The 22,109-nt window shown below is 48.3% G+C and overlaps 1 protein-coding gene and 1 non-coding gene across 2 annotated transcripts; both read right to left on the bottom strand.

Annotated features, from left to right (window-relative positions):
- Positions 1-5,400: 5,400 nt before the first annotated feature.
- On the bottom strand, positions 5,401-8,360 carry LOC146183523 (uncharacterized). The gene is made up of 3 exons (XM_084608718.1): positions 7,601-8,360; positions 7,094-7,301; positions 5,401-6,088 (listed from the first exon to the last, which is right to left on the bottom strand). The coding sequence occupies exons 1-3, from the start codon at positions 8,078-8,080 to the stop codon at positions 5,697-5,699; spliced, it is 1,080 nt and encodes a 359-aa protein (XP_084464844.1). The 5' UTR covers positions 8,081-8,360; the 3' UTR covers positions 5,401-5,696.
- A 5,498-nt stretch (positions 8,361-13,858) lies between these two features.
- Positions 13,859-13,931, bottom strand: TRNAR-CCG (transfer RNA arginine (anticodon CCG)). Its single transcript has one exon. It is a non-coding gene; the product is annotated as a tRNA-Arg (tRNA).
- Positions 13,932-22,109: the final 8,178 nt, after the last annotated feature.

Below are 22,109 nucleotides of genomic sequence, written 5' to 3'. Positions count from 1 at the left end.
AAATGGGAATGCGGACGCGCTTAGCCGCTCTTTCTAAGCGGTCCGAGATGTTCCTCACCATGTGTCCAAATTGATAATCAGGTTTTTTTTTTTTTCTTTCTTCGTGCGCTTGTATATGTGTGACTATGTAAAGCAGCACGTTTGGTTTTCTAGGAATACGTGGGTCCTGAACGTCTTGAGAGTGGGCTTTTCTCGAACAACAATGGCAGTTTTCTTTTAACCTGGTCTCTTCAGACGAGAGCCGAGTGCTTGCTTCGACATGTGGTTGAGTTTCAGACAGCTCGAGCAATTTGGCCTACAACAATCAAGACAACGCGACAAGCAACAGCGAGCTTCAAGCGTTCACGTGCAGGCCATTAAGTCGTCTCTTCATGCAGCAGCTGGGACTGCTGCCCTCCGAGTCTCTTCTGGCGGGGGAGGAGGCTGTTACGACCAAGCATCCGCATTTGCGCGCTCTATTGTTCGCCTGTGGGCATGAATAAGTGCTTTGGAAATGTGGTGATGGTCCAATGGCTCTAAGTGAGCCTGTTTCCAGGAATCCTGTTTTGTAAGCATGTTTTGCTTTGTGGACAACCTGCAAATGCCAAATTGGCCCTGTCAAGAGAACGTCGGGAAAAACACAAAGAAACGTCCCCCTGCGGGAAATAGCAGGAAGTGCTTTCTTTTGTTCACCCTTCCAGTCGAGAAGTGCTATCCTCCAGTGATGAATGCCTCCTATCCAAAGGAGACGACAGAGTGACATGTCCGCTGACGTGCAGGACAAGAAAGGAGCATGACTCATACGGCCATTAAGTGATTTCCCGGGAATGCAGGAAAGATTTGCTATTGTCGAAAAGGGACCATGTTGGGAGCCCTATGCGGCGCCACGTGCACTCGGGTTTCTGAGAAGTAAAACCCCTTGTCAGAACCAGCCTGTGGTTTCTTTGCTGAAGAATAGAAATGTACCTCCTCTCCTCGCCGTTCCCAAGCTTTTCCCGCCAACAAGTGATCACGCCCAACGAATGAATGCCGGACCAGTCAGTGCTTCAGACCATCAGTGCAGTGATGTGTTCGATTGGATGCCGATACCTGAGGGGCGTGCCCTGGATTTGGTTGGTCAGCATCTTCAGAGAGGGGCTGGACATAGGGGGTTTTTAAGGACGCTGCAGAGCACGAAATGTCGCTCTGAGCCCTGGGTAAACGGCTCATCCAGTCGCTTCTCGCTATGAACTCTTAACGCTTGCCATTTTGCTGATGTACCCTTCTTTTTCGTGTAAATATTGTAAATAAGTTTTCTCAAAGTGCCATTAAACCTGCTTGTACATATTTCACCAACTTCGAAGATTCAATCCTACTTCAACCCCGAGTCTCTGCACGCTACCAAGTGAAGGCCGGGTCGACGTAGCCCCAGCGTCACGACAGTACCAAAAGCCAGTGTTCCATAATTCGAACTTCAAGCAAAAAAATTGCTGTTTTGTTATCTATGCCTTTTGCATCTTTGAATGTTGAGTGAATTGCAGTATATACAGTTGGCAGTGCTAAACAGTTCTGAATTCAGGTTACACATAGCACTTTTAACGTTTATTGAAAAACAAAAGCAACATTTTGCTGCATCTTGTTCAATACAGTGCTTTAATACATCTTCAAACAGCACAGGCCACATCAGCATCACAAAGTGTGGTATATAAGCAAAATCATCTTGCAAGATGAAAAATTGCAATACTGACAGCTCAATTGGGAAATGTTGCTAAGTCTGTATACCACCATTTTTTAGGGGACTCGTCTGATGAGCCATCAGCAGCAGCAGACGTGTTCAAAAACATGTACTGTAGTCAAGGTTCGCAAGATGCGCCATCAACGAGGAACGACACAGCTGCCGATAGCCCATTGAACTCCACTTTCCAACTGCCTGCAGCTAGCTCTCCAGTAGCAAGCCCTGGCCAATGCAGCACAGGTGCTCAGCCTGAACATCAAAGGCGAGGCAAGTTGACTACAGTACATATCATGTCTGCATGGAACCACTACAGGGGATTGTTTAGTGTTAACACTGTGAAGAAGAAAGCTTGCAAAGTACTATTCTGGTGAGCCGCAAGGCGAATTTTTTTCAAGTGTCTGCGCGTCATTTCTTGCGTAGACAATTGAAGGGGAAATGAGGGGCTCGTTATTTGGAATTTAAAGGAGCCGAAAATCAAAGTCGAAAGCAAAGGTTGGGTATATATATATATATTTTTTTAATGTTTTGTTGTTGGTATTGACAAGAATTAATCTTATGATGATTTAGGGATAAAGAATATTAAATGTAAAGCTGTTTGTCCCTAAAACCATCACAAGACTAATTCCTGTCAATAAAAGAAAAAAAAATCCCATAATGTTTGCCTCCGACTCTTAGACTGTTGGCTCCTTTAAAATGTTTTGTATGGGCATTTTATGCAATGCAGGCATATTTGTGGCTTGGTATTATTATGGAGTTATATGCCTTCAGCTTTAATACATTCATGCAACTGACCATACAAGACTACAGAAAACAAAGCTTCTTACGGCCAGAGGAGCATATAATGTCTGTGATTTGTCCCTTTCAATCGGGAAGTTACTGTGACAGTGAGGTACTAATATTTTTCTACCTCTAAAATTACATTGTTATTAATGCGGCATGCCAAACTTCAGTTGGTTAATTTTTTGTACTGATGCAGATAGAAACCATTTTTCAAAGTTAATAACCATTTCCCATTTGTCGCACTAATTTTGTGGCAGTTGTAGCTTAGCATTCAATACAAACCACCAACTGATTTCATTGAGTTAAAAATATGCTGTCGTCACCAAACAGCTTAACACACACAGACACTTCAAGAGCTTTTATGAGATCATTTATGGAAATATTCAATGGTACTGCACCTAAAACTGAACCCTGAGGCGCACACCTGAGTAAACCTGTAAGAAGCGAGGATTGGCCCCATCATGTCGACAAACTGTTTCCAGTTTCATATATGTGATGCGATCTAGTTGGTTATTTGGAACGGGGTGCCTATCATTTGTGTCAGTATTTAGTAGTAAACAGCATATCACCATTGCCGTGTACACTTTTCCTGTGACGGAAACGGCATAACTTCTTGAAACGTGGGGGTGGAAAGATACTCGTGCATGTTACAATATACATTTTGTGGAATACAGTGACTGTGTATGCATCTATCTTTTTTGGTTACTTCTTACTCTATTATTGCATCCTCCTACATTCCTTATTTGTACTATGTTTGCTATTGGCAGTCAGTGACTAATTTATGAATACTACACATCAACAGTATCAATGTTGTTACATCATTTTTTACATGCAGGTACAAAAAGGCGACAGCCTCAAAACTTGGCCTTTTTTCAAAAAAGGCTTCAGTTTGAGAAGAACGCAAAAGATCAAGAGCGGAGCATTGAAGAGAGGCGGTTAGCATTTGAACGCGAACGCCTAACTTTAGAGCGTGCAAAGCTACATCAGCACATAAGAGAATGGGAGGCAGCTTGCAAAGAGCGAGCTGAAGAGAGAGAACTTCGTTTCCAAGAAGCTGCCATACAGCGGCGCCTTCATGAAATGGACCTGCAAGACAGGGCCGAGGAAAGGAAGCTGCGGTTCCAGGAAGCTGCAGAACGACAGACTCAAAGGGAAGTCGAGCTGCGGGAGCGTAGCGAAGAGCGGCGCATATTCATGGAGCAGCAGCAGGCACTCATAAAACTTGTATCAAAGATGCTGTCGAAAGACGACAATTAAAATCTGCAAAGTGGTGATTAGTGCCATTTCAGTGCACTGTTTCGGAGTCTAACTGTGAAGCTCAGTTCTGTCTTGAGCAAACAGTTGCAAACACCGTTAATATTGCTTTTCCACATCCACATCGTCAAAAAAATGACTACCTTGAACTATTCAATGTATTCACATACGTAAGAGTGCGCCGCAGCCAAATGTAAACAGATGGCAACAAGAAACACTGACATAATTATAACTGACAGCAGGACTGAAAAGGGAAACAGACTGCCTGTGCAGGTGTTCACGCAGCCTGGCAAAGACCTGACGGAATTGCAGATTGTGTTTCATATGACACACAGACACACTCTGCACCTTAAACACAAGAATGACTATTTAGTGCCATGAGGGTTGTGTGTAAACTTTTGCAAACACTGGTTATAGAGACATGTACCTATGTGCATTTCATAAAATCATGTTTTGCACAACAAACAGCTTCCTATCCACATGCCATAATTGCTGTGTCCATCAGTGAAACATCAACACACATTAGTCATACACACAGTCTTTGTGCAGCAGAAAAGATGATCAACAAGAAAATCTGCAAGCTCAGCTGCTTCTGCCATTCAGGGCCTATGTTTAGGGATTCATAGTCATGTGGTACGACTAAGTCATGGAAACAAAATGTTCATTTGGTACCCACCAATTCAATGTGCCAATATGTGTGAATGATTATGTGCGGACACAAGTTATTCTTGCTGAACACTTTACGTTCATACCCAAGAGCCAAACATTTTGCTGTCCTGCACTGACCAACCATTAGGCTCACATTAAGTACACATCCTAATTCATATTTCCTTAATGAATGCGAAACACACATACTCATGCCTAGCTAATGTGGACACTGTAAATATGGAAGAATAAAATTAACTTAAGTAGAACCCTCATGGTTAGCCTTCACGTTTCAGCCCCATAGGTGAGTACAGGTAAGATGCAACTGTTGTATACTTTCCTCTTGAGCGATACCGGTAAGCTGCTAGTCATAATCTGCGAGTGCTTGCCAAATGCGCTCCATCCCAATCTTATTCTTATTTCCTTTCCATGGTCGGGATCTGCGGTTACTACCTGTCCTAAGTAGACATATTCGCCTACTACTTTCAGTACTTCTCTACCTAACGTAAACTGCTGTTCTTTCCCAAGGCTGTTGAACATTACCTTAGTCTTCTGCACATTGATTTTTCTACCTTTCTACTTTTCCTTGTGGTACAGTGCTACAGTGCTCAAATGATGAAAATTCATTCACCATGAGGTTCTGCTGCCAGGGAAGAGGTAACATATGATGCTGACACACAACAATATCCTGAACCATGCAGGGTAGACAAGATTAACTTGTTAGCGTGCACTGTGACATAGGCAGCACAAAGATTTTCCAGCAGTTTCCAAAATATATTTCAAGCTCATGGTTGAAAAAACTAAATACTCCTGTATCCACTCCACACTAAACACACAGCACAACAGAACACAAAGTCAAATGCAAACTGCAACACAGGGTGCTAAATGTTATGCCACAGTAAAAGAAACTTCCCTAACAAGTTTGATTTTGAAAAGAATCTCAACACAGCCAATCCTATTTTGATGTTATTTTGAGAGCATCCACACACTTCCAGAACAATGGAGCAAGCCCCAGGGGCAGTGCTGACATGCATACTGAGAATACTGCCTAAAGCACAAGGAAAAGCTCTAGCTAGGTTTGACCTTAATGATAACTTTGTGTAACAAGTCTCATCAGAAGATCAAATTCTCTCAAAATTTCAAGGGGCATTATTAAGCATGCGATTAGTTGAAACAGTGGACAGTTGAACTCGTGGACTGATGGTGTATGCTTCCAACAGCTCTTACACCCTCCAGCATTAATGCTCCAATTGAAAAGGAACCACTTGCGGTCAGGTTTGCAAACAAAAGATCTCATGTGATATGCTGATGGAACTCCAAGTGCTCAAGTAGCTGGCTTTAAATACTCCTGCAGAGTTGGCGGGCGCAAACCAAAGAACATACTGACTTGGCTGCCATACAAACATGTGTGGCAGTTGGCAAGTATGGTTGCCACCTTATACATTTGAGGAACATTCTGAAGTAACAACTTCTGATTTTTCTTGTAATCCAAGAATGCGAAAAGATTGACAGTTTTCCCAAACCCCCACTCAACGGCTTGACGAACAGTGCTCATGGAACTGTTAAACAGCTGTTGTTCTCGGCTGAGTGCAGCACCTGCATATGGCCGCATAAGGAGGGGACGCAGAGGGTAGGCTGGGTCCCCATAGATTGTGAAGGTCGAACCTTGGACGAGATCCAACAGCTTTTCATAGACCCCACTGTCACGCAGGATACCTGCAAAATACAAAACAGTACTGAGTAATCACAGCGTTTGAACAACAAATGGGGGAAATGTTGAAGCAAAATGCACAGATTTGACTTTCATTGGGCGAGCTCGAGCCACGAGAAAAAACATTCTGCTAGAACATTTGTTTGCTGTCACCAACGTGGGTGCCTAATAGAAACAACATTCTGCAGGAGGCTCCTGTTTTGTAGTAATGAACATGTAGCACTTGCTGCTGTTGCACATAAGCAAGCAAAAATATAAGGTTTGGTTCGGTCTATCAGGTTGAATGTCCCAAAGCAACTCGGGCTGTGAGAGACGTTGTACTGCTTTTGCGATGGTATGGTCTTGTTAATGACAAAAGGGATCTTTGCATAACCTGGCATGATGCCCTCTAACTGATATACATTCAACAATATACCAGCTTTAATATACAATGAAGAAATTTTTTCGTGACTTCTGCAGTCCTGCTTTGTTAATACAACCCTCGTTAATATAGACTACTTAAATTATGGACAGTTTTTCCGGTGACCAAACTTTTTCATTGTATTTATGCCTCGTTAATATTGGAAACTCATCTGGACAATGGACAAGAGGAAAATGCACATGTGCTGATTGGGGCCATGTATTTTTTGCTGTTACCATGGATAGGCGTGTGAACAAAAACTCTACTACCCCAACCAGACGTCCAACTTTATGCATTTTAAGTGTAGGACACTACATGAATATAACGAAAAAGTGCAGATGGCTGCGTGATGGCACTCTTGTTTCGTGGTTTCATTATTTGGAGTGAATGGCTATGATGACAACTCACTCTGCAGCTTGTGCCGCTGCATTCAGTAGTTTTTAGCCAACTGAATGCTGAACTGTAGCAGTGGTATAGTAGAAGTTCAGCCATTTATCCATGACAGGCCATCACGTGCACCATAACCACTTTTTGCTGCAAGCTTTGATATACCTGGCATCTGAGTATATATAAATTTATTATGTCGAAAACTTGGATCCGCTTCACTCACCAGCATCATGCCTGTGCCCAGGGTAAGGTCCATCCAGGTCGCACACAATGCCATTTGCACACATAATGGCCTGATATTTAACGACATGCAGTCGTTTATGACCAGAAAAATAGATTTTCTCATTTGTGGTAGGCCTGCAGATGGGTCTAGCAGTGCCATCCACAAACCCCCAACAGTTGGTGAGAGGGGCACCTCTGCAATGAACTGCCTGCAATGAAAATAGAAAATTCAATTTTTTTTTGTGCGTATGTACCTACATGAGAAACGCTTCCGTGCCATCACTGGTATGCAACATTCCGAAAACATTTCTTTCGGACTATCGTGCGAGTTGTCAGTAAAGTAATAATTGGTTCCGTTACGATTTGAGACACAGTGTGCACTGAACCCCTATTTATCAGCAGACACTCTCTGCTATTATGCAGTTGTCTGCGATATCAAAAAGGAGCCAAAACATTTTTTTTTTATTGGGCTGCGGAATGAAACTCGTCTTGCTTGACGTGTACGCACCTCAGAAAAACGAGCCAAGTCAGCCGGTTGCAGCCAGTCGTGCCTCCTCAGGTCCAGAAGATGACCGAAGGTGGTCTCAATGTGGCCGAATAGGGAGGACACAATGCTTGACATTGCCGAACAATGCCGGCCGAAGATGGGCTCTAAGTCCCACCATCGATTCGGGTACGCCAACCGGCGTAGACCCATAAGCAACGCTTCTTTACCAGACACCTTGACGCCTTGGCTACTGAGGATGGTATCGGGCACAAGCAGCGATGTCTTCAGTGCGCCAAAATGCTCCTTGTCGAAACGGAACATCCGCCGAAACGACTCTTCGTCCAGGCAATTCACGTCCAGAAATCCGTTATACGAAGCATAGCGTCGCGGCGCGGGCTCCCGGTACCGAAGAAAAAGGTCCTCTAAATCATTCCAGCTGAGGTCCAGATAGAGCAGCTGGTCGCAAAGTAAATCTGCCTGTGATCGCCTAAACTTGGGCATCGTTTTAAAGCCACAAAAAAGTGTGCTTATAGAAGAAGGCGAACGCACAGACTTGCACAGACCAGACGAACGCAAGAAACAAGAAACGGCTAGCGGCGATTCCCAGCGTGGATAGTCTCGGCCTATTGCGACTCGGTTTAAAAATTCAAAAGAAAAAATGTATTACTTTGCACATGTATTTGAGCTTTATATGTAACTTAATATGATTTACTTAGTGTTTATTAATGTAATGAAAACAGAGCAGCATGTATATCAAGTTATTTTTTCTGCAAGTTTTTCTTTTAAGCCACCATGGCGCTGCATGCGCGCAACGCTAAGTGACCGCTATTCTAAAAGCAGAGAAAGAGGACGCGTTCCCCTAACGCTATACACGTACAGATAGGGCCCCCTATTCTCGTTCCCCCTATTCTAAAACTCTCTATTACGTGCGGCGCGCGGCCCCCTGGGTAGCGTTGGCCTGGCGGCTCCGTGGACGGCGGACGGCATGAACGGTCCCAGCAAAGACGAGGCGTCTTTTAACGAAACAACCTTTACTGCAACATCATGAAGAAACGGGCAGTGAAGCTGACCCGGAGAGATTACAGACACTCTCACACAGCTGGTGTCTAGCGTCGTGCCAACGGCGCGTCAAAGTAGTCTCTGTCCCAGCGGAGTCGGCCGCTGCTTTTTATGGGTTTTCCCGTTCACAGGGAAAGGGTAAACCCTCACAGGAAAGGGAGAGCCAAACATGTTGGTTCACGACGAATGACTCAATCGCAGATGGTCCGACCTCATCTCCTCCACCTCCTGCAGACGGGCGAGGGCGGCGCCCTCTCTGAAGAGCTCCAGGCTTGGCCGACGTTTGCACACACACACGCACGCACACACATTTGGCGCGTGGCAGGAACACGTCGAGTCTTGCCCGCGGGAGGAAGCGTTGCACGGCCGATGAACGGCGTCGAAATGGCCGATCCGCTCGCGGCTCTGCCTGTTGCTATGCGGTGGCCGCGTCAGCTGTCCCACTTCTCGGTGGAGAAACGTAACAGACTGCCCCGCCGGGGAAGGGAGATCCCGAAGGGCAGGGGACTGCATCCGCTGTCCGGAGGGATCGGGATGTTGCTGCTAGCCGGGATCATCCGACTCTGTTTCTCTTGAGCTCAAACAGCCTGAAGAAGTCCTTGGCAAGTCCGGTTTCCAAGGCACTCTGCAACTTGTCTTCAGGAGAGATTTCTGACAACCCGCAACGTCACAACCACGCTAAAAACTCAACCGTTCAGCCAGCAAGCACGGCACAATCTTCACTAAGTTATGCCAGACTATTTCCCTCTTATGCCCCCATCTACATTAAAGGGCAGCTCAGCAGCACTTGGAACGCGTCCACAAATTTGAAAATTGCGCTTTCAAAAACGTAATTCCCAAACAAAAATAATACAACGCAATCTGTTCAAAATCCTATGCCAGGAAGAAAAACACCAACAAGTGAAAATTGAGGCTTCTTCTCACGTTAAGGGCTTCGAATTAAGCCATCGGCATTACCGTTGAGATCACCCTTTTCACTAAAGCTTCGGCTGTCCGTTTCACGGAACAACCGTACCTTCCTGTTTCTGTGCAAAGAAACACATGAGGATGAATCACTCACTTTTCTGAACAACCTATCCCTCTCCTTACGTGTGGCACACCAGTCACGCGATTTCTCGGCACGGACGCATTTGTGCCTTTGGGATAGTCGCTTTCCTTTTCGCGATAGCTTCAATTTGCTCCATTGTTTCTCGCGCCTGCCTTTCCGTTTTTTTCTACGGCAGCACTGAAACACAGTCTTTCTGATTTCTTTTCGCAACCGTATGCGTTTGCTCTCCTTACGATGGCAGCATTCTTTCTCGCGCCTGCCCTTCCGCGTTTTTCGTCGGCAGCACGGGAATACTAGCCTTCTGCTTTCTTTCTGCAATCGTTCGCTCTCCTTACGATGGCAGCATTCTTTCTCGCGCCTGCCTTTCCGCGGTTTTCGTCGGCAGCACTGGAACACTAGCTTTCTGTTTTCTTTTCGCAACCGTATGCGTTTGGTCTCCTTACGATGGCAGCATTCTTTCTCGCGCCTGCCCTTCCGCGTTTTTCGTCGGCAGCACTGGAATACTAGCCTTCTGCTTTCTTTCTAAGCAATCTCTGACAAGCTAGTGGTTAACGTTCTAGCGGTAACCGGAGCTAGTAGGACACCGGTGTCGTCTGAGTGGTCAAAGTGTGGTGCCGCGTCTGCATCGCGGCCAGCAGCGCATGACTCACCTCCAGACATGTCCGAACAACTGCTCACGCCAGCCCTCAAGCTAGGCATTTCCTCTGGCAGCGCCGCGGCTGCATTGCTTGACTCACTTTCATTCAAATCCGAACAACCGCTCATGCCAGCCCTCAAGCTAGGCATTTCCTCAGGCGGCTCGCCACTCACGTTACACGGGTCCTCCGATGAGCCGCATCGCTCAGCGCTAATCGGCGCACGATCAAGCTCATTCGACAGCTGGGGCGCTTCGGATAGCGTGAGGGTCATGTGTGCCACGTTCGCGTTCGCACTGGTGTTGCTTTCGCGAATACAACCTAGCGTGGTATTGGGGCACGAACGATTCTGACTTTGCTCTGGTCGTTCACTGTCGCCTTCGCAAGTCTCGCTCTCTACAGCGGACGCGCACTCCTCGTCGGTCTGCCCTGGCTGATCACAACTCGCGGTCTGCGCAGTTTCCCTGATCGGCACTTCGTTTTTCTGCGTGCCCTGCTCTACGACACAGCTGATTTTGGAAACCGAAATTTTCTCATCTCCGTTGCGCTCTCCACAAGCGTTTGCTTTCGACTCGAGAGGCAGTTCAGTTACTGATAGTTCCCCACACTCATGTGATGGAACTGTATCTCCTACAGCTACTTGGGTCGGCGTGCAGTTCACCTCGCTTAACGGCGTCACTTCGGACTTCTCGCCGTTGGAGCTGGCGCTAACCTTCTCAGCTAGTGGCTCGACCAAGGTAACACGATACCCCTCTGTTAGAGGCTCGGTCGGCTCGCTACTGCGGTCACGTTGCTCGGCCGCTTCCCCAAGCTGTTTCTCACACTCCGGTGCAAGTTCGATTTGCTCCCGAACTTCTGCACTGTCTAGCCATCCGCTTACAGCGGCTTTCAACTGGTACGCCAAATCAAAGTACGACTTGTAACAATTGTTCTCGCTCTCATATCTCTTCCGAAGATCATGAGGCGTTATCTGATATCGTATCAGCAATGACTATTTTAGTGCATCATAATTTTGAAAGCTGTTGCCAACCAATCGCTTGATTTCTTCTGACGCTTCAGCGAAGAGAACAGCTACCAACTTTAGCGCCCAACTATCTCGCCCGATGCGTTTATTTCTGCAGACACTTTCGAAGTCTGCCAAATAATTTGCCATATCCTCGGCGATGAGGAACGGTGGCGGACCGTCTCGCGGCATTGAACTGTTACAATGAATGGCATTAAAAGCTTTAATCTTTTCCACGCTCATTCCATGTGCTGAAATCTCCAGCTGCATCAGTTTGCTTACGCGGGCGTCCTCTTTCTCGTAACGTTCCCTACGTTCACGATCCTCTTTCTCGCGACGTTCACGTTCCTCTTTCTCATGACGTTCACGTTCCTCTTTCTCACGACGTTCGTCAATGATCTCAAGGCATTCCAAAAGCTCGTCATCTTCAGCTTCCAACGCAAGAATAGCCTTTAACACTTCTGGTTTTCTGAGTTTGTCTGACAAATCCAGACCCAACTCCTCCGCAAGCTCCAGCAATTTCGGTTTGCGCAACGACTTCAAATCCAAATTCATGGCTGTTCCGAATGCTGCCTTCTCTACTGCCCACTATTGCCTTGCTGCACTTAACCCAGCAACAACGACAACACAATTACCAGCTCTGTTCTCTACTTAACAAAAGCCTGGCAAAACTCAGTAGAAGAAAGTCCCGCACTCACCGAACCTCGCAGCCAAGAATCCAACGCAGTCGTTCCGCTGCAGGCAACCAGTCATCACACAGGGCTCGTTGCACTGCTCCCGCCTTTTCGCTGAGCTGCTTTGATTCACGAGTCACGCCTCGGACATCGCTCTTCCCACGAGATGTTGCACCTCGGTCAGGCCTGGCATCGTTTCACCGACCACGGTCACTGCTTGGTCGTCCTCGTACCTCCGCTGTTCACCAGTTGTTGGACGACGGTATCGTCTGCCTCGTCCCTCCAACCACGGTTACGGCTTGGTCGTCCCACCGATGTCTACCAATTGTTACGTTTGGGGTTGCGAGCGCCTGGGTTAGCGTACCGCTGCCAGCAGTTATTACGTGCGGCGCGCGGCCCCCTCGGTAGCGTTGGCCTGGCGGCTCCGTGGACGGCGGACGGCATGAACGGTCCCAGCAAAGACGAGGCGTCTTTTAACGAAACAACCTTTACTGCAACATCATGAAGAAACGGGCAGTGAAGCTGACCCGGAGAGATTACAGACACTCTCACACAGCTGGTGTCTAGCGTCGTGCCAACGGCGCGTCAAAGTAGTCTCTGTCCCAGCGGAGTCGGCCGCTGCTTTTTATGGGTTTTCCCGTTCACAGGGAAAGGGTAAACCCTCACAGGAAAGAGAGAGCCAAACATGTTTGTTCACGACGAATGACTCAATCGCAGATGGTCCGACCTCATCTCCTCCACCTCCTGCAGACGGGCGAGGGCGGCGCCCTCTCTGACGAGCTCCAGGCTTGGCCGACGTTTGCACACACACACGCACGCACACACATTTGGCGCGTGGCAGGAACACGTCGAGTCTTGCCCGCGGGAGGAAGCGTTGCGCGGCCGATGAACGGCGTCGAAATGGCCGATCCGTTCGCGGCTCTGCCTGTTGCTATGCGGTGGCCGCGTCAGCTGTCCCACTTCTCGGTGGAGAAACGTAACACCGGTCTGCCGAGCAATGTTGAGGGCGGCTGGTAGTAGTCGGCTGCACTCGTGGGGCACAGATAACATCGTTTTAATTCATGCAAATGGTTGAAGAACATACTTCCGGTTAAAAGGAAGCAGAATCGAGCCCTGATAGCATCAAAGAAAGCAAATACAATTAGCAGGAAGCGCCGCTCTCGTGCGACGTCAACAACGAAATTCCAAACATTTCGCATGCGGTATATCGCCTCATCGGCGGTTCTTGCGGAGTTACCGCATTGCGTAAACGCTTAATGTGCAGCCGTAGCGCGAGAAGAGAAAAAACCCGAGTAAAGTACAGCCCGGCATGCGGTTGTTTTGCCATGAGAACTAGCCGCTTGTGTGTATGCAAAGAGATGTAAACTGCAGCAGCGATGGTATGCACTCGTCGTCATCGGCGCATTCCCGATAAAATTTCTCGCTCACACGGAAAATGGCAAAGCGTTTACTATTATCATGAAGTATTCATTTAGCGAATACGGGCGCTATTTGATGAACAAGTGGTAAAAAGCGAGAAGCAGGTATCAAAATCTGTAGCCCCGGGGTCTGCAGCAGACGAGAGACGCGGCTGTGGGCGGGGCGAGGTGAAGGCAGCGACTGCTATTGGTCGGCGCGGACAGTGAGGCATCGCGTCGTCAATAATCGGCCGACGGCCGCCCGATCGCTTCGCTCTCGGCGTCGGCCAACCAAAATCCCCGTCGGTCGGCCATTGGTGCGCTGTCGGCGTCGGCGCCGTGTGACAAGCACGACGAACACGCAAAAATCGCGTCTGGCGATGGTCGGCCGACGTAAATCGGCCTAGTGTAAACGGGCCTTAATTCCCAACGGTAAAATTTGAGGAAACAAAAAAAGAATCACCGCACCTGATGGGATTCGAACCCACAACCTTTGGCTCCGGAGGCCAACGCCATATCCGTTAGGCCACAGGTGCGCAACATGCCTTGCACGTTATTTATTCCAGTAAAGCGAATTAGAGATGAAGAAGAGAGTAATATTGTTATGTGTTGTAGCAATACCGAATTGAAGACACCAAATGAAGGACAGCATCTTGGGCGAGAAATTAGAGCTCGACGGCGGCAATAAGAGCAAGCGTGCTCTTTCGTCGTCGATGTATGCCTGTCGCGCTCACCAGCGTCCAATTTAAAGTCGAAGAAGCATTTAAATAAAGCTACGAAAGGTGATTAGCATAACCTCGAACATTGTAGAAATAGACGTGAGTGGCCACAATCATTCCAAATAGATCTCGGCGCATCTTGAGCGGCCGCGAAAATGATAAAGGCGCTTCACACAACACTGAGCGTAAACAAACAAAGAATACAATCTTTATTTGCGGCACTCGTTGATTGATAAGGCCTCATGCCAACAGCTGCCAGCAGCAACAAAGATTACAAGAATTCGCGGCATTACTCCTACTAAAAAACATCTCGATATTCAAACATAAACTGAGAAGGGTAGACAAAAGCATGAAATATTGCGGGGCATCAGCATGCGTGTGACAGGGCTTAAGGCGAACATGCACGATCTCGATGGATGCACGGCGTAGCTGGGGTGCTGTCGCGCCGTCGTTAATCACTTCCTGGTCTGTTGTTCGATGCGGCGGAGGACTTTGGTCCGAAGTACCACCATAAGAGCTTTTCACTGAGTCCGCGACGGCGATTGGCTGTTTATACAAAGACTTGGTCTCCCGGCTTGTATTCTGCGTACCATTGTTGTATGTTGTAACGTCCAGCATTGATGCGCTGCTGGGTCTTAATGCCTAGCAGGGCTAGTCTTCGGGCTTCCTCTTGTGGCGCTTCCTGCCCCGCCGAGATGGCGCTGTGGTTTGGGCACTCGACTACTATGCCCAAAAATCTGAGACCGAACTCCGGCCGCGGCGGCCGCTTTTCGATGGAGGCCGAAAGCAAGGCGCCCGTGTGCTGTGCGACGTCAGTGTACGTTAATGGGGCGCAGGTGGAGAAAATCTCTTGAACCCTCCACTACGGCGTCTCTCGTAGCTCGAGTCGCTTTGGGACGTTAAATCCCACAAAGCAAGAAAACTATCTTGTGACGCTTCCTATTTAAATTGAATGTCTGCCATTGTAAGCTGCGTCAAAGGCTCGGCGATGCGAGAAACGCCCCTCATAAATCGCCGTTAGCACGAGCAGATCCAAGGTATCGGCGTACTGCTTTCTTGCCACCATGCTGCGGAATCCGCGTGATCGCAGCTGTTCTCTGCGGGTGGGGGCAAACTCCGCCCTTGCTAACGATGTGACCATGGTAGAAAACGACGTCGTGTAATTAAACTGGGCAAATACGCCACCTAAAGCCCGCCAGTCCAGTATCCATTACTCGCTGGAACATTGCCGGGACGGAGCAGAGGCCGAGTGGCATTACTTTGATCTCGAAGAGACGTCCTTCGTGATGAAAGCAATCTTCTCGCAGTCTTCCGCCGACCTCAATTCGACACTATACTCGCTCTTCTGGTCCATGAATGAGAAGTATTGAGAGTTGCAGAGCTGTTCTAGTGTGCCGTTTATGCGGGGGAGCTTGTAGACATCCTTCTTCGGTACATTGTTCAAGCGGTCATAATCGGCGCGGAAGCTAAGTGTGCTCTCTTCTTGACTTGACTAGACTCTTCTTGACTTGACTAGAGCGACCAATGCCACCCAGGAGTTCTTTTATGGCTCGATGACATCGTTTCAAAGCATTTCCTCCACTTGATCGCGGATGGCATGTCGTTCTTGCGGTCATACATGGCATGGGATTTGACGAAGCGTTCGGTCGGGTTCCTTCGTGATAGTGCGGTGTGCGATCCATGGATTTTGTCGCACCTTCGAAGCGCAGATCAAGAGCGCTCGCTGTAGCTTTAAACAAAAGCGCGAACGCACTTATGTCTGCCTTGGTGGGTTTACATCGAATGTGGGCTGCTTGGCTCTGTACGGTGCATCGTGAGAGGGTTGGCTGAGAAGGGTAAATACATCTCGGGTGTCCGCTAGTTCATGGAGGAAAGCGATCGTCGCGCCATTGTTCAGGTGCCCGTATTCTTTGAAAAATTTCGTGACCAGCACATGAGCTTGTTCAGATCGTAAATCGCAGACGCCGCTTGTGATCTCTTTTCACCCTCCAAGAGTGAGCACCTTGGTTTATATTTCAACACTTTCAGTGGTTTCGATGTCAACGGTACCCTCGGGGTGACGATACTTGTTCGGCGCGGTACACTACATACTACGTCGTAGACATTTAGGGTAACATGATGTGTAGAAGGTGCAGCAGCAGCTCTGGCTTTCTCTGTCGAAAGCTCAATGAGCGTTGATAGAAGGCGATGATCGCTCAATGTTCACTCAGAGTGTTCAAACCCAAATTCACGTCGTGGGAGCATTGGTATAAGACCACGAAGCTGGTAAGATAAGTACGTTTCTTTACTCTCCTTCATCACCCAGACATCCTCCTGATGGCATAATAAGGTTAGCCGAAGCGGTTGTATTACTGGGCTATCATAAGTAGCTTTTACTTTCTTGAGCTCGGTAGCGAACGGTTCACTGAGGGTCAGCTCCGTGTCAACTAAGACAGTAATCGTGGTTTCGTCTGCAGTCATTTCAAGATCAGTTGTTGGTGTCCTTGCAATGCGCTTTGGCCTTGGTGTCTGATATCCACTCCGTCATGTACTGAGATCGCGCCCGGGGTACCTCGTTGTGATTTCATTGGGCGCCAGTTTTAAGCCTGCTGGCATGGTTCTTGAGTTGTCGTCGTGTTTAGCGTTGGTGTAATTGTTTCAGCGTCTTCAAACGCCGTCGGCGGTGGAGAATCTTCAGTTCACATTCTAGCAACCTCATCTCCAAAGGTTGCTCTCTTTCGTTTGCCCTGGAGAAGATAAGGGACCTTTCTTGCATGTGGCGTCGGCCCGGTGAAGCAATGCGGGCGTTGAATGTTGAGGTGGAGCGGGATAAATGTCTTGGCGACGTGTATTCTGCCCTGCGTACGTATATAAGTCGATTTCCAGTGGTCGTTCGCTTGGATGAGGTCGCAAGGCGTCGAGGGAGAAACCACGCAGACCAATTCGTCCGCATGACAGTGATGAAACATACATTCGGCCTCACTGCAGTGGAAGCATAGTGGAAGGCCACTTGTAGCCCTCCAGGCATCGCACTTTGTAGGGCTTGAAGTACGGTGGCAGGCTTGGCGAGCGGAGACCAGAAGTCGGTGTTGAAACGAAGCCTGTTTGCGTCGAGGGTGGCTTGTGGTTTCGTTAGAAAAGAGATCGGCGTAACGCAGCCGCAAATTCATCGCTTCTTGTGTCGGAAAAGTTGGAGCCGTCGCTTGAGGAACCCGCAATTGCTTGCTGTACTTTTTCACAGATGGCATCTGTCAGCATCGCAGCTTAAGACTGCGCTGGAGATGGCACTCTTCGGTGCAGTTTTTCACGAGCGATTGCACGGATAAGGTCCCGTAAGTCACTGATAGTGGTCTTCATGTCCGAAAGAGGTGCGCTGACGTGTAAATGTCGGCTTTACTGTCTAGTCAGAAGTCCGGGTCTGCTCTATACAGGACGCTTCTGCTTCAATTTGGCAGCGGTTTTCCGCGGGTTCCTGACGGGATTGACAAATATTGAGTCCTTTATGCTTCGCATTTGAATTTTACCTTCTTTTCCTCGCACATGTCAGACTCGCCACGACACAAATGGCGCTTCATTTATTATTAGCGCTTGTCCCTTCTTCCGGTGTGTGTATGTTTCCTGGTGCAGTTTCAAACTAGCTCAATCATCTGCTTTACTACCACGTCTGCAAAGACTGAAACGGTAGGGAGCTAGGCTCTGGGCTCAAAGAGGAGTTCGGCTCTCTTTCCTCACGATGCTCGCGAATACCTTAATTAGCGCCTTCTTGAATGATATCAAGTTGTTAGCAAAGACTCTTGCTTTTCAAACTACTTGCCGGTGGTACCATCAACGTCGTCCCAGTAGTTGAAGGCTGCCACTCGCTCGTATTGGCCTAGCCACTCTTCGGCATCTTCTCCCTGGGTGCCATGGAAGATCGGTGGCATTCAGGGCTGCTGCATTGCAGAAACTGACGCTACTGGCTGGATTATCATAGATGTCGAAGCTACCTTGAAGTGTCCAGTGAGAGCCAGCAGTAGCATGTTTACACGTGGTGGCATTAAAGTCGGTGGCTGGCTCGATGCATTGTGGAAAAGTCGTCTGGGGCGAGAGGTTCAGGGCTGTTATCATGGGTTGTAGTGGGTGTCTCGACCATGCAAAGTTCCACGAGATGTCGTGTCCTTGACAATCCCGAAGACAAGACACCAAAAGAAGGGCCTGATGTTGCACATAAATTAACCCTTTATTGAGCTCACTTATGCCTGCAAAAGAACCTAGCAACTCGGCGGTGGCGGTAAGAGTCAAGATTTTTTTCTTTAAATTCAACCTGCATAAATAGCATAATTACAAGGGAGGCAAGCTTTTCTGTAAACACATACTGCATAATTACATAGTCCGTTACAAAAACAAGGCATACTCTCTAATAGGTAATAAGAAGCAGGGAACGATATCAATTTGAATCCAATTTTTATGGAACTCTATTTTTCTTGCCCCATTGTTGTCCCGGTAAAACTATAAATGAGGCGTGTGTAGGGCAGTCTGCATTAGAATTCAACTGGCTAAGGGGGATATTTCCCTTTCAATTAACGACCACGTGCTTTTCGGAATTCCTTGATGATTATTCTTGAATTTCGGTCCGTGGCAGCAGGAGCTATCACTACCTCCTCGGCTCGCGCTGAATTCTGGTTTCGGAAGGAGGGTCCATTAATCTGCTTTTCCTGGTGAACGATAGCAGCCGTGTAGAAATCTCAGGTACGACGACTCCTCTACATCTACTTCGCATACACCAGGTCGGGAGCCGTATTCTCTCTAAAGCGCCCGAGCTTCCGCTTGGCTGCTTTCGTGCGTGTCGATGACCGTGTTAAGGGGGAGCGGAGAGACCCATATGGCATCACAGTTTTTGGGGAGTTCCTCTGAAGTGAAATTGTTTGGATGTGTTGGGGGAACGAGAAACAGGGGAATAAATAGGGGTGTTGGTGAGAAAAGGCTCAAGAAAAGAAGGAAAGTTCACTTATGGGCTCGTGCTTCGTGAAAATGTAACGTTAAGCACTAACCTTTTGTCGAGGACATGTATGTGGCAAGAGGACCATTTCAGTAGAAAAGCCTGCGCGCCCAGCGTAAACAGCTCACAATCTAAAAAGTTCTATTAAAATACTCCCAGTCGCGGAAATATGGGGTTCCTTTGCAATTCTGCCCTCTCTATGCGCCAGCGGAGTTCCCGATGGCATCAGGCAGGTAAGGCAGTGCGCGTTCTTAAACTTAAATTGATGGAATTTAATTGGTGCTGGACTCAATGGCAGCTCCGATACACACGTTGTTCCGCACAATCTCGATGACGTTACATCAGTCCAGTCCTTATCTGCGAACTCTTCCTCAAGGTGCGTGCACTTTCGCATTGCCGCGGCTTACTATGGCAAAGATGGGGCTACTCATGGCGCGCTGTTGGCAATTTTCATATGGCTTTTTAGCTCTAAAAACACGTACACAAAAGAAAAGTGATGGCACGAGACTGGTCGTAGTGCACCTGGTGTATTTCACAGCAAAAATGAAACATGACTAACGAAGACACATGCGCACACTGAAAAACAGATCCCCTTTCACCGAAACAGCTTAAGATAACCCATAGCGGCCGACACCGACGTGCCATTATAGCCCCCTCCCTTTATATTGTTACGGGGAAGGTGTACAGTCCGAAAGATGTCTGCACAGCTAACTTTGTTGACAGCACTAATTCCACCACCCTCAGCGTTGTCTCCTTCACGGAATCGGTTTCACTTCATCATCTTCAGCACGACTAGCGAATACCGCTAACACTACCCCCCCTCTGGAAAAGCGCAGTCCCGGTGCGGTCTACGCTGGTGAAATAGAACGTGCGTAAAGGGTTTCAGACGGGACACAAGCACTATTTCGGAGGTTGGTGCTTTGGTCGAGGACTTCGGTAGTACAGATTCAACTTCGTATGTGACGTCGGTCACGGGGCGCAAAACACGGTAAGGGCCTGTGTAACGAAGCAAAAGCTTTTCACACAAGCCTACTCGACGGCACGGGAGCCACAGCAAGACGAGAGATCCAGGAGTGTAGTGGGAATCACGATGACGACTGTCGTACCGGATCTTTTGAGAACCTTGAGATGCGAGAGCCTGGCACGAGCTATCCGGTGGGCATCATGAGCGCGGGCAACGGTATCAGTGGCGTAAGTAGTGGTGGCGTCAGCCGCGGGTATGGAGGTGTCGAAGGGCGGTAACGAGTGTCGGCCAAATAATAAATAAAATGGGGAGTATCCAGCGGTAGAATGGACAGAGAAATTGTAGGCGAATGTCACAGAAGGGAGATGAACGTCCCAATCGCTGTGGTCGTCAGACACCTACATGACCAGCATGTCTGTGAGGGTACGGTTAGACGTTCCGTGAGGCCGTTGGTCTGGGGGTGATAGGCGGTGGTGAATTTGTGGCGGACGGAGCACGAACGGAGAATTTCGTCAACAGCTCGCGACGGCAAGCAACGGCCATGGTCAGTTAGTAGTTCCCGAGGAGTACCATGATGAAGGATTCCGTTTTCTTGAAGGAAGTCAGCCATGTCTGTGGCGCAGCTAGTCGGGATGGCTCGGGTAATAGCGTACCGAGTAGCGTAATCGGTGGCGACGGCGATCCATTTGTTCCCCGAGGCGGAAACTGGAATGGGGCCAAGAAGGTCAACGCCTACACGGGAAAACGGGTCAGTTGGTATGGGGATTGGATGCAAATGACCTGAAGGCAAAATTGTGGGCTTCTTCCGACGTTGACACAGTTCACATGCGGCTATGTACTGCTGGACAGAGTGGTAGAGCCCAGGCCTCTAGAAACGTTGGCGCAGGCTGTCATATGTGCGCGATACACCCAGGTGGCTATCCATGGGAGCAACATGAAACTGTTCAAGAAGGGTGGAACGCCGGTGTTGGGGAACGACGAGTAAAAGAAATTTGCCATCTGGTCGCATATTACGTCGGTATAGGGTGTTCTCGTGGAGCACAAATAAGGCGAGAGATGGATCAGGGTGGTTCGAGGTAAGACGGAGGATAATGGAATGCAGCGAAGGGTCTAATTGCTGTTCGTCGGCAATGTTAGAAAAGGCCGAGACAGACAAGACACATGCGTCATTGTCAAAGTGGGTAGGACTAGGGGAGTCGACGGGATGGCGGGACAAGCAGTCTGCATCTTGGTGAAGCCGGCCGGACTTGTAGACGACGGAAAAGGTATATTCTTGTAATCATAGCGCCCAGCAGCCCAAACGACCAGTAGGATCTTTGAGAGAGGAAAGCCAACACAAGGCATGATGGTCTCTTACAACAGTGAAATGGCGACCAAACAAATAAGGGCTGAAGTTTGTAATAACCCAGACAAGCGCCAGGCACTCTCGCTCTGTGATAAAGTAATTTTGTTCGGGCATTGAGAGGAGGCGGCTGGCATACGCGGTCACCCTTGTACGGCCGTGTTGTCGCTGAGCGAGTATAACTCCTATGCCATGGTCACTTGCGTCGCTGCGGAGTTCAGTACTGGCGGATGGGTTGACATGGGCCATAATGGGGGGAGTTGTGAGAGCAGCAATAAGCCTGGAGAAAGCTGCAGCTTGTTCAGACCCCCAAGAAAATGAAAAGTCTTTCTTGAGGAGGCGGGTGAGAGGACGAGCAAGGGCTGCGAAGTTCGGGACGAATCGTCGGAAATATGAACATAGACCAATAACTCTTCGAACATCGCTGAATGATCGCGGAGTGGGAAAATCTCTGATGGCACGAATCTTGCCAGGGTCAGGCTGAACGCCGGAAGCATTACCCAGTGACCAAGTGACCAAGGACTTTGATTTCTGGTGACCGAAACTACATTTCTTGGAGTTCAGTTCAAGGCCGGCGCGGCGAAAAAGCAAAAGGATTGTAGAAGACGAAGGAGATGGCTGTCAAAAGTAGAGCGGAGAATAATTACGTGGTCAAGATAACAAAAACAAGTGGTTCACTTGAAGCCTCTGAGCAAAGAGTCCATCATGCGTTCGAAGGTTGCTGAGGCATTG

Source organism: Amblyomma maculatum, chromosome 7 (genome assembly GCF_055883805.1).
Source record: "Amblyomma maculatum isolate TAMU_Amacu chromosome 7, ASM5588380v1, whole genome shotgun sequence".
In the NCBI taxonomy this organism is placed as follows: domain Eukaryota; kingdom Metazoa; phylum Arthropoda; class Arachnida; order Ixodida; family Ixodidae; genus Amblyomma; species Amblyomma maculatum.
Note: the sequence above shows the minus strand (reverse complement) of the source record. Positions and strands in the feature narration are given on the sequence as shown.